Raw genomic sequence first — 13,634 nt, 5'->3', positions numbered from 1 at the left:
GCGCCACCAGTACCATGATCAATTATTACGAGCTCTACACGTAGCTCCTATCAAACTGAACTTTTGCACTTCAGCACTACCATCGATCGTCATCATCTACACTTAATTGAGCTTAAGTGGATGGTTTATTCCAGTAGATTCTAGATTATGGTAAGGGTAATCATCCTGCATATATCGCAGAAAACTCGTCACTCACCAAGGGCTAAACCATGGACACTTCGACCGTGCTAGAGAAGTACACCCAGGACTTGGTCAACCTTCCACTGGAGGTGAAGTTCCTCCTTGATGAGATACGCAACAAGGACACCCAGCTCCAGGAGGTGAGACGCCGATGGCAGGCCCGCGACAACCACCTCCACAAATTCATCAAACAGAACTCGACATTGGCCAAACACCCTAAAGAAGCACAAATAAATCAGAAAATCGAAGAGGATCAGAAACAGGTGACCCAAATACAACAGGAAAAAGTGCTTTTGGCCAACACCGCCCTCTACATTGTGCTGAAACATTTATTCCAATTTGAGGCCGACATCGCTAAGCTCGAAGCCGACGATTTGCTCCCTCCCGAACTGGCAGTGCTCACCGATGACTTTAGAGATAATTATGGCATGAGCGACCTGAATATCAGCGGGCTGGCGACTCCCAGAAACGCGCCTCAAGTACCGGCAGTGGCTCTGGAAGTAAGACGACTGTTGAAGCGTAAAATGGGGGTCAGACCTGGTGGCAGTCGTCTTAAGAGACGCCTACACATGGCTGATGACGATGACGATGATCTGCCAATATCTGCAGGTCTGTTTGCCCTTACCAATGACGAATACGGCGATAATCACGGTCACCTGGGACCAGGGGGTGACGACGCCGATAATAACCTCTACTGTTTCTGCCAGCGTGTTCTGTTCGGTGAGATGATTGGCTGTGACAACGACGACTGTAAGTACGAGTGGTTCCACTGGAGCTGTGTTGGTATCACCAGTCCACCGAAAGATGATGAAGTGTGGTACTGTCCTGACTGTGCACCGAAGATGGAGAAGCGCAAGAAGAAACGCAAGGTGGCGTAAATTTAATCGAAATGTAATGATTTTTATGGATTCAGGGGACGTTTTTTAGGTGTTAGGTGGTTTTGTACGTATTTAATTAGCAATATTTCATTTTATGGGAAATCAGCAAATTGTAGCAAATATAAAATACTTTGATTTTGAAAATTAACTGAAGCATTTCATCGATGCACATATGAAACAAGTTATTCGATTACCTCCACCACTAAGATATCGTTGTTGTTTAGGTAGATTTGCTAGTAGGCTTTGGCGTCATCGAAAGTGGTTCCTGCACACAGTACACCACACTGATCGCTCCATCTATCTTCACCCATCTACCCCATGCTCTCGCGATTGGGTCTCCGAACCGCCACTTTCAGTGGCTTCCACCGGAGTTGCCGCCTATACCTGACATTTGGTTACGTCCAGGATTGGCCTGAGCTCAAAGCCCGCATCGCCGAAGCCCCAGAAACCGATTTTGACCGCGTGGCCGTTGACGCCTTCAAGCAAGCGTTACACCTCCACCAGCGGGGCAGAGCCTCTAACGACAACGACACAAGTGACGCTGCTACCCAACCAGTCGTTGAGATCATCGATACACTTTTTCCTGGGGAGAAAGTCAAGTTTTCACCCCAATTACTTCGCGACTTACTCCTCCAATACCCGCCGACTCCGGTAGCGCTTCATTTAATCAGAACCTACTATGGCCACAACCCTGAGGGGACTACCATCGATAAAGATACGGCGCTTATTGCGCTACGGACGGCGCTTTGGAACGCTGATTTCACCAATGCGATTAAAGTCACTGACGTTACTGTGGGCCACCCGCTGTACGTTGCCGCCAAACACAAGATTTTAAAGCAAGGCTTCATCAAGCTTGTGGCGACACTGGTCGGGGTAACTCTTTTCTCCAAATTTGGCGTTGATTGGGCCATCGATGCTGGCGTACTTCTGGACCTGTGGCGCCATCTTAGTGCCGTCAACCTGATGTTGATCACTTACTTGATCAACCTGAGTTTTTTCTTGACGATTGTCCAATTTGGTCGCCAGCTTTCGGCGCTGGGAGGTGATTTATTGACCTGGCAAAAGGGGACATTTTATACTCACTGGTTCCGCCACGCCGACGAGATGTTGTTTTCTACGAAGATTGTCGAGGCTGATCGTCAATTAAACGGTGGCGAAAACACTCCTGCCATCATCAACGAGCTCTGTCGCGTGGATGACGATATCTTTGCCCACCCTCATACTTTACAGCCTGGCTATACTAGAGACGGGCAAAAGATCAGATTACTCGAAGCCAAGGATAATTTGGACGATTTGATGATGCAAGCTTATTGGATGTCGGGTGGCGACGGGTTTGAGTGGGTGGAACCCGACCAGGATCCCGCGATGCTCCAGTGGCACCACCACTTACACGGCTATGCCAAGCTGGAAGTGAACGCCGGTGACGACGCCAAGAGCTTGAAATGGGCCGATGAGCTTGCCGACGGAGAGACCGCGGCATAAACTGTTGACTAAGCCCCTTGTACATAGTCATGAACAGAAATGAGACGAAACTCATGCGAAAACTAAGCCCACTCGAGAGTGGCGAAATCTGCAAGATTTATAGAATTATTTCTAATGTATATTTATTTTGAATCTCTGTATATACAAGCAAGATCATCGACTTACTGTGGTAACCACTAATCATTTGTCGAGACAACCAGTCAAGGATGACACTCCACGAGAGTCTTTGAGGGTGATATCAGACAGTATTAGTCAGCCACGTGAGCTCTATCTCCGAGAGATCCGCTAGAGCCATATCAGCCACCATTCTGGTATTTATAGCCCGAGTGCCCCTTACGTGACCCGATTCATCAAGACAGTGATGACCTACCGCAGCATGTGCGATTTAATGTTAGATCCCCCCAGCGGGCATGATTCTCCTCAAACAATACTGCCCCCCTCCGAGAGAGACAGATCTTTCGATCCATCGCCCCCCGATCGAGAAAAGTGTCTGCCGAGTGACAGTGTCTGAGGGCGCCTGTACACCGGAAAGTATACGACATTTTCGTATTGTCCGCCGAGTACGACCATAAGTGTCTGAGTCTCGGACCAGGGAGCCTACCTTCACCGTACATGGAAACACTGCAGTAGTAACCCTGGAAGTAGAACCCAAAGTGTCTGGGAATGGTAATGTCGCGGAATACGAAAAATGTCAAACTTTCTCGAGATCTGAGGACCGTATAATCTCGTATGTTTTTGGCGTGTATTACCACGGCTAGTCGAATGATTGATGCAATAAATAAGATGGAAAAATGTGGGGGTGAGGCTAGTGTCTGGCGGTGTCCACTGTCAGAGGATGAGCCTCACCGGCGGTGGCGTCGGTAGCGTCTTTAACGTCGGAGTTAGCCTCGGAATTATCGGCACTGTCGCTGGGGTCGTCGGTCCACTTCCACCGCGGGATAAGCCGGATATCACAGTCGGTTTCCAACTTAAGCTCTTCCCAGGGGTTAAAATTGTCCCACGCCAACTCAAAGTCTTCAATCAGGTCCATTCTAAACGTGCCTAATTGGATATGGGGCTTGGTATAGTGGGGGTTGACCCACGGCAGTTTCCCCTCCAATATGAGGTCGATGCGCTCGGCTTTATTCAATTCGTTAACGTCTTTGAGTTCGTTAGCCAATAACTCGCCGTACCGCTTGGTATTGGCGTCGTGGATTCCCTGGTAGAGGTCCTGGTATTTGCCTGGCGGGTGGAGCTGGCGCAATACCTGGGGCCGCGCTGGTCCCACGTCGCCGCCGGCGCTGGCGCCGTCGCCCTGCGCAATCTGGCGCTCCTTCACTTTGAGCCACTGATTGACCATCTCCGTCCACTGCTTAAACGGCATCGGCGTGTATAAGTCATAAGCGCCGAACCATGCCAGCGGCTGCTGGCCGTGGCGCTCGGCCACTCGCCGCCAGTGGCGCGCCTCGTCGTACCACGGGTCGTAAGGAAGCGCCATCCGCGCCATCTCTAGCCCCAGGCCAAACACTAGCACTGACCCAGCCAAAAACGGCACCAGCGCCTTGAGCGCCAGCTTCGGTCGCAGCTGGTGGTAGTAGCGCGCCAGGCGGTAGATGTGGCGGGCTTTGCTAAAACCCCAGATGCCGATGGCGAGCTGGAGGGCGATGGCGCCGGCGACGGCGGCACGGTTGTCCAGTGCCGGCGTGAGCGGGCCCCACACGAGGCCCACCAGCGGGTTGCGCGGAATGGCGATGCGGATGATGGTTTTGTCGTCGTCCAGCAGCAGCAGCAGCAGCCCCAGCGATGGCCGCAGCAGCCGGGGCGCCAGGTCGTCGGGAGGGGGGATGTAGACACCCATTCGGTGGTGAGCGAAGTGGCGAGCGACGGGGGGGGTTAAGTGTCTTTCGCTAATGGCGCGCGCGCACCCTAAAGCGAAGCCCGTAATAGCGGCGCCCTCAGCGCGGGAAAAAATGGGGAAACCCCAAAAACAGAAGGCGAGCCAGGCGCCAATGATGAGAAGGGAGAAGGTCAGAGGTAACTTTAGCAATAAATAATTGAGTAAATAGAGATTTAATTGATGATTAGGGTAAGGGCTCCCAATAAGTAATTATAGTATAATCAATTGTGGCAGTATAGCCACGGAGATGAGATAGCTGTGTGGCTAAGATTGGCTACAAGGAACTAAATTACTTTGATTTTATTGTGCAATATGAAGGACGGGACGTGGGAGCTGATATGCTTATTGTTCCCCGGCGAACAATTCTTCCTTGAGGTCGATGCCCAATTCCTTTCTGACATCGGCCAACTCGTCGAGGTAGGCGCGGTACTGTTCCTTGTTTTCGACCTTGTGTTGCAACGCTTCGAACACTCTGACGGCGGTGGGGTAGTCGTTGACTCTGCGGCACGCTTGCAACGCCTTTTCGATCACGGCGGGGGCGGGGACCAAGTCGTACGAGAAACAGTTGTTGAGGATTCTTTGCACTTCGAACAAGTCGTAGGCGTTTTCGAATTCCAGCTCGTATCTAGGGGTTAGTATGACAACAATCTAATGATGAAACTGCGCCCATGGCGGCTTAAGGGGAGACTTACCTGGCGGTGAATTCTTCGAACGATTCCTCGCGGTGTTCGTGTTCGGTGGTGTAGCGTCTCACGGGGGTGGCTCTGGCAAACGCCACGGCGCGGGGGGCGACACGGGGGACGGCGACTCTGGCTCTAATCGAGGCACGGAACACTTGCGAGATCATGATGGGGTAATCACTGAGGGACTTGCTCACACCGTTTTTTTTTTCGCAGGCGCTCCAGAGGGTAATTCATTGGTTGGTGAAAAAGTGTCAGCTGTATGCAGGCGCGGTTGTAGTGGCTAAAAAGTGAGCCCACCGGGGTTTGTCAATCCCCGAAACACCAGTAATTAGCAGTGAAGAAAATGATATTGAGGGAATTGTGATGCTTATTTGGTTTTGGCATGGTAAGGGTAAATTTAACTGGACTGGAAGTCTCTCGATTTTAATGGGTCATTATTAGTCTCCCATCAAATATCACGCCATTGTCGCAGCCGTACCATTCTGGTGGTCTTTTTGTAGTCAATTATGGCTCTATAATTTAACTCAATTGTCTAAGAGATAGTAGATAGCCCTTGTAGTTCAATTCCCCTCGAAAGGGGTAGAATAATGGATCCCATAATTTGAATGATTTTAAAATAATTATGTCATTTCGCTCCAATCCATTCTGCTCGAGACAACCACAAGTATAGAAATCAAACTGATATACTGGTTGTATCATTAAATGCAGAAAAAAGCGTAATTTTGACATTTCGAGTGGCTGTTGAGATCGCTTTAGATCGTACACTATTTTGATGTTTGTTAGATACTTAAATATCCAAATGATTGTCTCATCAGATGAGCACTATATACAATTTGAGTCCCAATTAACTTACACCATGGGGTGGGCTTTTCTCACCCGGTGGAACACTCTCCCTACGGGCAACCCGTACTGTTGGCGAAGCAGCGGCACCAGCCGGTCGTACTTTTGCCGCCAGAGGTGGCCACCCACGGCTGTAAGCTGGTGAGCTTCAGCAAATTGACGGATATCAAAGTGTTCGCCGTTTACAGAGCCAACATCGATTTTACCTGGTTGGCGCCACACCCAGAGACACGCTCTTTGGAATTCACCGGCGTTCTTTTCCGGAGTTAACGGCACGTAGTCAAAGAACACCTTGTCGGCATTTTCCATTTGCCATTTAGTGCCCAAAATGCCCTGAGCATCAGGAAGCAGGACATTGGCAAGCCCCCAGTGTAACGTCGTCAGGAACGAGTTAGCGGCCAAATCGGGAGTGTCAGGGTTCACCATCGCTACCGTATACAAGGTGTCGGGCTCGATATCGTCAAATTGACGGATCTGAACCGTAGGCGGTTGCGCCACGGCAAAACCGGGTAAAACGGTGCCTGGTTCCACCCACAGAGCAAATTCCGCATCGGCATTATGAGGGAACTTCACCTTAATGTCAGCGGTGGGTTCCACTGTGGGTAAGGTGTCGGGGATCATGTGTAATTGTTCCATTCTTTGCATGGTGACCATGCGGTCGTGCTCGGCCCATTTCTTCCGGGCGTACTCCCGGTAGACGGGCTGCGACAAGTCGTCGGCCTCAGCGGTTTCAGTGGCGACGTTAAACACCACTTCGGGGTTGTGTTTTTCGGCGGCGGCCAACGTGGCGGCGATCCGTTTGCGGTACCCCGCCTGTTTGTCGGCGTCAGCCGAAGCGAGCTTCTGCTTAAGCTGTTCCACCTCCTCGTACTTGGTGGCGGCGTCCTGTTCGAGAAGCTCATACGCCATCTGGAACGTCTCGTTGATCTGTTCCGGCTGGTGGTACCCCCAGCGCTGTTCACGGTTAGCGATGGACAGCGGACCATAGAACTCGGGGATGGCGCCCAACACGTCACGACGACTGTTGGCGTCGGCCACTCGGAGCAGAGCCGCTCTCGTGGCGAAGTCGCTCCACACCAGGGCAAATCTTCTCAGGTGACGAAGCATACGATGAAATTTTCAGTCGCACCGAAAAATGATGGCTCGTAGGGTCTACCATCTAAGCTTTGGGAAGACTACAACTACCGCGACTAAAATTAGTCTTTTGATGGATGATAGCCGACTATTACCAGTCACTAACCCTGATTAGCCACCCTATGAATCTTTAATTATCTTCTTTGGTTGACTATTTTCCTTACCTGTGTTCGCACTCTCTACAGATAATTACACCCGTGCTGCAATAATTGAAGACCTCTTGACGGCTACTATTACTCCGACTATTTCAACTAGAATCAGCCTTTTGATTGATAATAATCAACTATCAACCATCACTAACCCTAACTACCTACTACCCTTGTAATCATTTCTCTTTTATGAGTGCTGATCACTACTGCCCATGTTGATAGGTACACCCGTGCTGCAATGATCGCACATCTCTAATTTCGTTTATCAATTAATAGAATCAATTAAATAGTGTATATGGTAAGGGTGGTGATAACAGGTTTTTGTTTGTGAAAAGAACCCCGTCAACAATAGTACAAATGGGCCATAAACGGCCGTAACTCCAGGTGGTAATGCCTTATTTATCCGGCAACCGCTGGTTGAAGATCAGCGGCGGCGGCGGCGGCGGCATCCCCGCCTGCGCCTCGCTAGCGCCGACGGCATTCTGGCCGAGCGACGGCGCCAGCCCCAACTCAATCACCCGCAGCTGGAGCTGGAGGGTGTAGTCGCGCAACTGCATGTTCTCCGCCTTGAGCTCCTCGATCGTTTGTTTCAACACGTCGGTCTCCGCCGCTTTGGCCTCGAGCTCCTTAATGTACTTCTCCTTGCGCTGTCTGAACGCCCGCTGAGCGTTGCGGTTTTGCGCCGCCCGCTTCGTCGTCAGCACTTGGCGCGGGTACTGGCGCAGCGGCGCCGGCGACGCCAGCGCCTGGGCCTCCGTCGCCACCACTGCTGCCAGTTGGGCCGCCAGCGGGAGCGGCTGGGGCGCCGCCGCCGACGGCATCACCACATGGCTGGCAATGTACGGCTGCTGAGGCTGAGGGGGAGGGCCTCTGTCTTGGATGCGCCCGTGCGCGAGGGCGACGCCGTCACGGTCGCCGCCGGCGCCCGGCGCCTGGGGCGCGTGGGGCGGCGGTAACCCCAGCGCGTCGCCGTCCTCGTTGGCGTGGGCGGTGAACAGCGGGTCGAACTTCTCTTCGTCTTGTTTCCACCCTAGATTCATCGTTACCGAGGTAAGGGATTAGTCAGAGCCAACGTAAGGGATGCTTACGCGATCGCTTGGTGAGAAAAAAGTGCGAAAACTGCTGCTCCCGGCACCCTCCCGACCGAAAAAAGATTCACGGAAGTCTAGACTAGCAAAGCACTATAGTATGGTAAGTTTTGTGATATCAGGTGTTTTGCCTTCAAATTCGACTATGTCATTACTCTCTGTCACAACTACTACTCTAGCTTATTATATTCCAGTTACAACAAGTCTATTATCTCCTATTTCCACTCCCTTATGCTCTCTGTGCTAATTAATTAAATAGTAGGGCTGTATTGGTTGTTGCACGACTAATAATCGACCCACCGCTGGGATGCGCGCACTCTAAATCCGTGTTTATCGATTGTATCCCCACAAGACCCACCACACCACACACACCGGCGGGGCCCTTCCACCGCCCGCCATGAGAACCACGTCCCACTTCTTCCCCAAGCTCCCCCGCCACGACCTCACTGACACCTCAGAAACGCCATTGGACGCCACGGGAACCGCAAATGGCCCCCCACTTCCCTCGTACCCTCACCCCCTCGACGCCCTCAGCCGCACCCCGTTGACTCCCCACTTACCCCCCTTGGCGCCCCACCACCTCCACCAGCAGTTTCCTCAGAGTATCCAGGTGTCGCTTAATCACGGTTTCGACCACGGATTCAACCTGGTGCTCCAGGCGCCGGCACCGGCACCGGCACCGGCACCGATCCCGACGATATGGAACCACTCGCGCCCCGACCCGCGAGACCTGCTTGGAGCGTCACCGCTGTGGTTTGACGACGGCGAGTTTGACCTCCCGTTAGACCTCAGTATCGTCGATGATGATGACCCGGTGCTGACGGTATCATTCACTGAGTCCAAACCTCAATTTATGAAGACGACGTCAAAACCCAATATTTACAGCTCCAAAGTGAATACGCCGGTGTTTGTGCCTGACTCCCAGGTACAATTAAGCGACCCCTTTGGCTCAGAACTGCTGGCTGGCGGTGATAATCGCAATCTGCCGTCGTTCCCTCCCACCCCACCAACCATCCCCAGCGCTGCTCCCCGCATCATCCTGAAACTGGTCGACCACGACGTTGGTGCTGGCACTAACCTCTCGTCATTGCAGGCGACTACGCCGCAAACGTCGCCTACCCCGCTCAAATACCTTAGTCCCCATCCGGTGCCGGTAGTGCTGCTACCAAAGATGCTCAATAAAGCTCCTACCAAGCTCCCTGACTTTGACCACTTGGTGATGGCTCTGAAGAACGGCGAACTCTACCTGGAAGACTACTGCCTGACGTTTTACAAGCGCAACGACCACGGCTACATGTTCATCAGAGAACCGACCACGCTGCTTAAAGTGAACTATACTGGCAGCAGACAGTGGGTGCAAGTGAAAGTGAAGATGCCTGGTGTCTCCAAAAAGACTAAGGTCAACATCAAGAACTTACCGGTGTGGAAACCGCTCAGCCTCAACCCCGTGGTCAATAAGCGCAAGGACAAGCGGCGCCGGTGGAAGCGCTTCCAGCTGGTGTGAATGTCCCACCACTGCACCCGTCAGCCCCAATTGAAGCGTGGGTGATAATGAATCCGGCAAATAATGACAAATAATTGCGGCAAGGCGCCCTCTGCGGCACCACTGCCTGTCGCCAGTTTTGCTAATACCCAAAATTTTTATCGGGTGGTGTGTGTGACGCAGTGGGACGTCAATGGCACCGCACCGTCGACATTATCAACCCGCCTGAATGCGGCAATAACTGACGGGTTGGCGGAAGTGGCACTAGCCGGAACGAACGCAACCGATGTCAGCCGAGCCCGACATCGTCAATGGCAGAAAGAAATTCTAATCGTGATACCCTACCTAATACTCTGAGAGAAATATACTATTCCCCCTGTGAATGTGCCTCCAACTCTGTTTCCCTTCCCCTTCCCCCACCTTCCTCGACCCCCACTGCTATCTCCCCGAGACTCGCTTCTGAAACCTCTCCCGCAATTGTAATTAATCTGGCCACAAGCTCTCGCTGTCACTGCGCCAATGCCTAAATCGCTTTTGCGCGGCCCCGCCGCATAAACCCGATGTACAGCACCGCGCGTATGTGGGTTCTCCTACAGCTCCCCCACGGGCGCCACTTTCTTTTTTTATCTCGTGAAGACGACATTTCGAGATCGACATTGCGAATCGGACCCAAAACCCACCTGCGATGCGTGTCGTCCAAAAACCGCGAGTATTTTTTGCCCGTCTCAGACCATAGCGACATGCGCGACATCTCCCCTACATGGAGCCAACATCAATGCGACAAGGCGACATCATCAACAAGCGCGCGACATCGCTGCAATTGCCAGCCGTCCCCTCGCCCGTGTTTGCCAGCACTCACGGTGGGTGGCCGGATTTGTCGTCCGGTAGCCATTGGGGCCGAATCGGGTCTATCAGTAACCACGACTTTGTCAGTGTCGAAGGCGTCCCGTTTGTGTCATTACAAATGACGATGCCCGTCGACAGCTTCGATGTGTCAATGTAACGTCAAAAGCACAAGCCCCTCACTCGGCAAACGATGACGTAAACGGGAATGGGGGAATTACAATTGGCGATACACGAGGCTAACCGGAAAAGAAAACCTGCACAATAGCTGTCACTGGCTTAGCAGCCGCTCTGTGGTGATATCGATTTCTTAAACATTTTCCACTAAATCCCGATGAAAGTACCAAACCATCACCAGCCCCAACTAAAGTCCCGACGTAAGACGGATCGCCACTGGTGCCCAACCAACTTGCGATGTCGCCCCACTTCCCTCTCTATCGTGACAGCAAACTGCGCCGTGGGGAAGCTGTTGCATTGATTGCGCACTCGCCATGGGCTAGGGTGAATTTAGAATTTGAGGACCGGATCGAGAATTGAGGCTCCGGGGCTTAACTCTGATGACATGCCACCGGTAATTCTTTCTTTTTTTTTTTCCTATGCCAAACGATGATCTCACTAGCCGTGCCGGGAGCCTGTTTCACCTACGGAAATTCGTCGGTAGCTCCGTCGGCCTGTTTGTAGTCGTACGACGATGTTCGAGAACTTCAGCGTTACCCGTCATTTGCTCCGAGAGTTGCCAAGACGGAGAGATCCGTCTCTCATCTGCCAAGATTAGGTTAGGGGTGGGGGCATTCATGATGCCAAGCTTACAGTGAAGGGTCTAGAATTAGTTGTCTATCCATTAATGTTCGTATGAGTCGTTAAATGGGGTATCTATGCAAAAAAATGAGTGGGTGGGGTGCTGCGTGTCTGTCGTTGAACGTTTGTTCACGCAGCGATGGCGGGGGCGAAATAGTTTTCCTCGAATGTCAACTCTTCCTCTTCAATGAAGCTGTGGTTCTCACGTCTGATGCTCAGCTGGGTGACGGCGGTCACCAACTGGGCCAATTCGTCAGGGGTATCGTAGCAGTCTTCGTCGCTCAGGTAGTCCAGCTCCAGTTCCGACGAGAAGGTGTCTACGTAGTCTTCGTCGTCGCTCAGCTCCAGCTCGACTTCGTTATACTCTATCAGAGTGTGGGCAACGGGGTCAGGCTTGGTGTTATTAGTGTTGGCGGCCTTGACTTGCGACACCTTCGATTGCGCCAAGCGCTCACGCTGCAATTTGAGGGCGGCGGCCTTGTTTTCCAAGTAACGGGCATGGGAGTATTCGTCAATGTCGCCCATCAAGTTGTCCAACAAGTTCGCTTGCAACACAAGCGAGCGGAGCCCCAGACGGGGGTTATTGGCGTCCAGCACCAACTTCCGCTTCACTCGCCCGGCTAGCACGTACGCTTGGTGGAAGTTTTGCGCGTTGAGGTGGCCCATTTTTTGGATTCGTTGAACTAATACAAAACTGGGCTGCCCGTTGCCATTTATATGTGGCTCTTTAGCCCCATGAGTAAAAAGCGGTCTAGACACCTGCACGCGAGATTCGGTGCATATCGGTTGCTGCGCACCCACAATCTTTGGCGTATGGGCCCCCGGCGATTTCCCACGCGATACAAGCAAAAAATAAAAAAACTACGAACGTAAGTTAGTAATATTACGCGAAAGGGTTGTCTGATTTGATTCGGGGCAGTTGGAGCAGCGTGGTAGTCCGTAGACGGGGCCGGCTGGCGTGCGGGATTAATCGGAGAAGATACGGCTTTTGTGGCCTGACGGGTTTATCGTGGCTCGATTGGCCCACTGGCTCCATTGCTCCCCTGGCCATGACGTCAGGCGATGATGTCAAGGCTATTTTGTCCTTCCTTACAAAAGCGGCAACGGCGTCATGGTGCGGAGATCTCTTTAGTCAACCGCACTAGCCACCGAAGACTTGATCCGCTCCGGGTGCTTAACCTGATGACCGCAACGGCAACTGTAGTAGCTAGAGTAGTAGTTATAGTAGCTCTTGCCAGGTAAATCTGAGAGGACGGAGGCAGCACGGGGCCACTCAATCCGATAGCCTATTGTTTCAATGCCTCCAGCGGCCCTATCGACGTGACACCTGGTCCCCTACAGTCATATGCCTCTGTGTCTTCCCGCTCAAACCGAGCTAGGGGTAAACCGAGCTAGGGGATGTTGAAATTAGGCATACCAATTTGCTAAAAAAAAAGCCCCCGCACGCTATTAGCGCGGAGACTAGGGAATGCGGCTAAGAGAGGGGAAAGGCGGAAATAGGTAGATCATTTTTCCTGCAGTGACCCTCCCAAGACCCCCTGTACGGGCCAATGAGAGCCACAATCGTCCTGTGGGCAGCAGTATGGGCGGCGGGGGCAGCAGCCGTGGTCTGGACTCAGGCCGTGGTCGACCCCCACACGGTACCCCCCAATATCTATGGCTTGCTCAACCAACTGGCAGCGATCGCCGACGCTACCTACTGTATTACCGAGACCTCTCGCATCCGCCAGCCTTATCAGTGTAATAAGTGTGATACCGAAGGGTTGGAGCTTGTCTATCAGTGGTTCACTTATCACGCCGACTGTGGCTACGTCGCCATTTCCACCGACGCCGAACAGGAGGAAGTAGTGATTGCTCTTCGAGGCACCCACTCCTTGGGAGATGGCGTCCAGGATATCAAAGCTGATTTGATCAAGTGTCGTTGGTGTGACCATTGTCAGGTTCACCGGGGGTTTTGGCAGTACTTCGAGGCTACGGTGGCGCGGGTCAACCCCGTGGTGATGGCCTACATACGCCAGGGGCGTCGGTTGCGTATCATTGGCCACTCCCTCGGGGGAGCGGTCGCCATCCTCTTGGGTGGCTACTACACTCGACTAGGCATTGACCCCACCGTGGTCACGTTTGGGGCTCCGCGATTGGGCAACGCTCAACTTAACGAATGGGTGTATTCGTCGTTGGGATTGTGGTTTCCTGTATGTCA

At 52.5% G+C, this 13,634-nt stretch overlaps 8 protein-coding genes across 8 annotated transcripts; 3 read left to right on the top strand and 5 right to left on the bottom strand. All coding sequences in view use genetic code 12, as the record gives it.

Moving 5' to 3' along the window:
• Nucleotides 1–209: 209 nt before the first annotated feature.
• On the top strand, nucleotides 210–1,058 carry NBN1 (histone acetyltransferase; the record flags this gene model as incomplete). The annotated part of the gene is made up of 1 exon (XM_034155227.1): nucleotides 210–1,058. One exon carries the CDS (start codon nucleotides 210–212, stop codon nucleotides 1,056–1,058), a length of 849 nt encoding a protein of 282 aa, XP_034012651.1.
• Nucleotides 1,059–1,376: 318 nt separating this feature from the next.
• DIURU_002561 (uncharacterized protein) lies at nucleotides 1,377–2,540 on the top strand (the record flags this gene model as incomplete). The annotated part of the gene is made up of 1 exon (XM_034155226.1): nucleotides 1,377–2,540. One exon carries the CDS (start codon nucleotides 1,377–1,379, stop codon nucleotides 2,538–2,540), a length of 1,164 nt encoding a protein of 387 aa, XP_034012650.1.
• Nucleotides 2,541–3,345: 805 nt separating this feature from the next.
• Nucleotides 3,346–4,377, bottom strand: DIURU_002560 (uncharacterized protein; the record flags this gene model as incomplete). Its single annotated transcript, XM_034155225.1, has 1 exon — nucleotides 3,346–4,377. The coding sequence occupies one exon, from the start codon at nucleotides 4,375–4,377 to the stop codon at nucleotides 3,346–3,348; it is 1,032 nt and encodes a 343-aa protein (XP_034012649.1).
• A 381-nt stretch (nucleotides 4,378–4,758) lies between these two features.
• Nucleotides 4,759–5,263, bottom strand: COX6 (cytochrome c oxidase subunit VI; the record flags this gene model as incomplete). Its single annotated transcript, XM_034155223.1, has 2 exons — nucleotides 4,759–5,041; nucleotides 5,109–5,263. 2 exons carry the CDS (start codon nucleotides 5,261–5,263, stop codon nucleotides 4,759–4,761), a joined length of 438 nt encoding a protein of 145 aa, XP_034012648.1.
• Nucleotides 5,264–5,948: 685 nt separating this feature from the next.
• Nucleotides 5,949–7,046, bottom strand: DIURU_002558 (mitochondrial 54S ribosomal protein mL38; the record flags this gene model as incomplete). The annotated part of the gene is made up of 1 exon (XM_034155222.1): nucleotides 5,949–7,046. One exon carries the CDS (start codon nucleotides 7,044–7,046, stop codon nucleotides 5,949–5,951), a length of 1,098 nt encoding a protein of 365 aa, XP_034012647.1.
• Nucleotides 7,047–7,617: 571 nt separating this feature from the next.
• Nucleotides 7,618–8,262, bottom strand: CAP4 (Cap4p; the record flags this gene model as incomplete). Its single annotated transcript, XM_034155221.1, has 1 exon — nucleotides 7,618–8,262. One exon carries the CDS (start codon nucleotides 8,260–8,262, stop codon nucleotides 7,618–7,620), a length of 645 nt encoding a protein of 214 aa, XP_034012646.1.
• Nucleotides 8,263–8,707: 445 nt separating this feature from the next.
• On the top strand, nucleotides 8,708–9,814 carry DIURU_002556 (uncharacterized protein; the record flags this gene model as incomplete). Its single annotated transcript, XM_034155220.1, has 1 exon — nucleotides 8,708–9,814. The coding sequence occupies one exon, from the start codon at nucleotides 8,708–8,710 to the stop codon at nucleotides 9,812–9,814; it is 1,107 nt and encodes a 368-aa protein (XP_034012645.1).
• A 1,749-nt stretch (nucleotides 9,815–11,563) lies between these two features.
• On the bottom strand, nucleotides 11,564–12,100 carry DIURU_002555 (uncharacterized protein; the record flags this gene model as incomplete). The annotated part of the gene is made up of 1 exon (XM_034155219.1): nucleotides 11,564–12,100. The coding sequence occupies one exon, from the start codon at nucleotides 12,098–12,100 to the stop codon at nucleotides 11,564–11,566; it is 537 nt and encodes a 178-aa protein (XP_034012644.1).
• Nucleotides 12,101–13,634: the final 1,534 nt, after the last annotated feature.

This window comes from Diutina rugosa (genome assembly GCF_008704595.1).
Source record: "Diutina rugosa strain CBS 613 chromosome Unknown scaffold65_size61115, whole genome shotgun sequence".
Lineage (NCBI taxonomy): Eukaryota > Fungi > Ascomycota > Pichiomycetes > Serinales > Debaryomycetaceae > Diutina > Diutina rugosa.
Note: the sequence above shows the minus strand (reverse complement) of the source record. Positions and strands in the feature narration are given on the sequence as shown.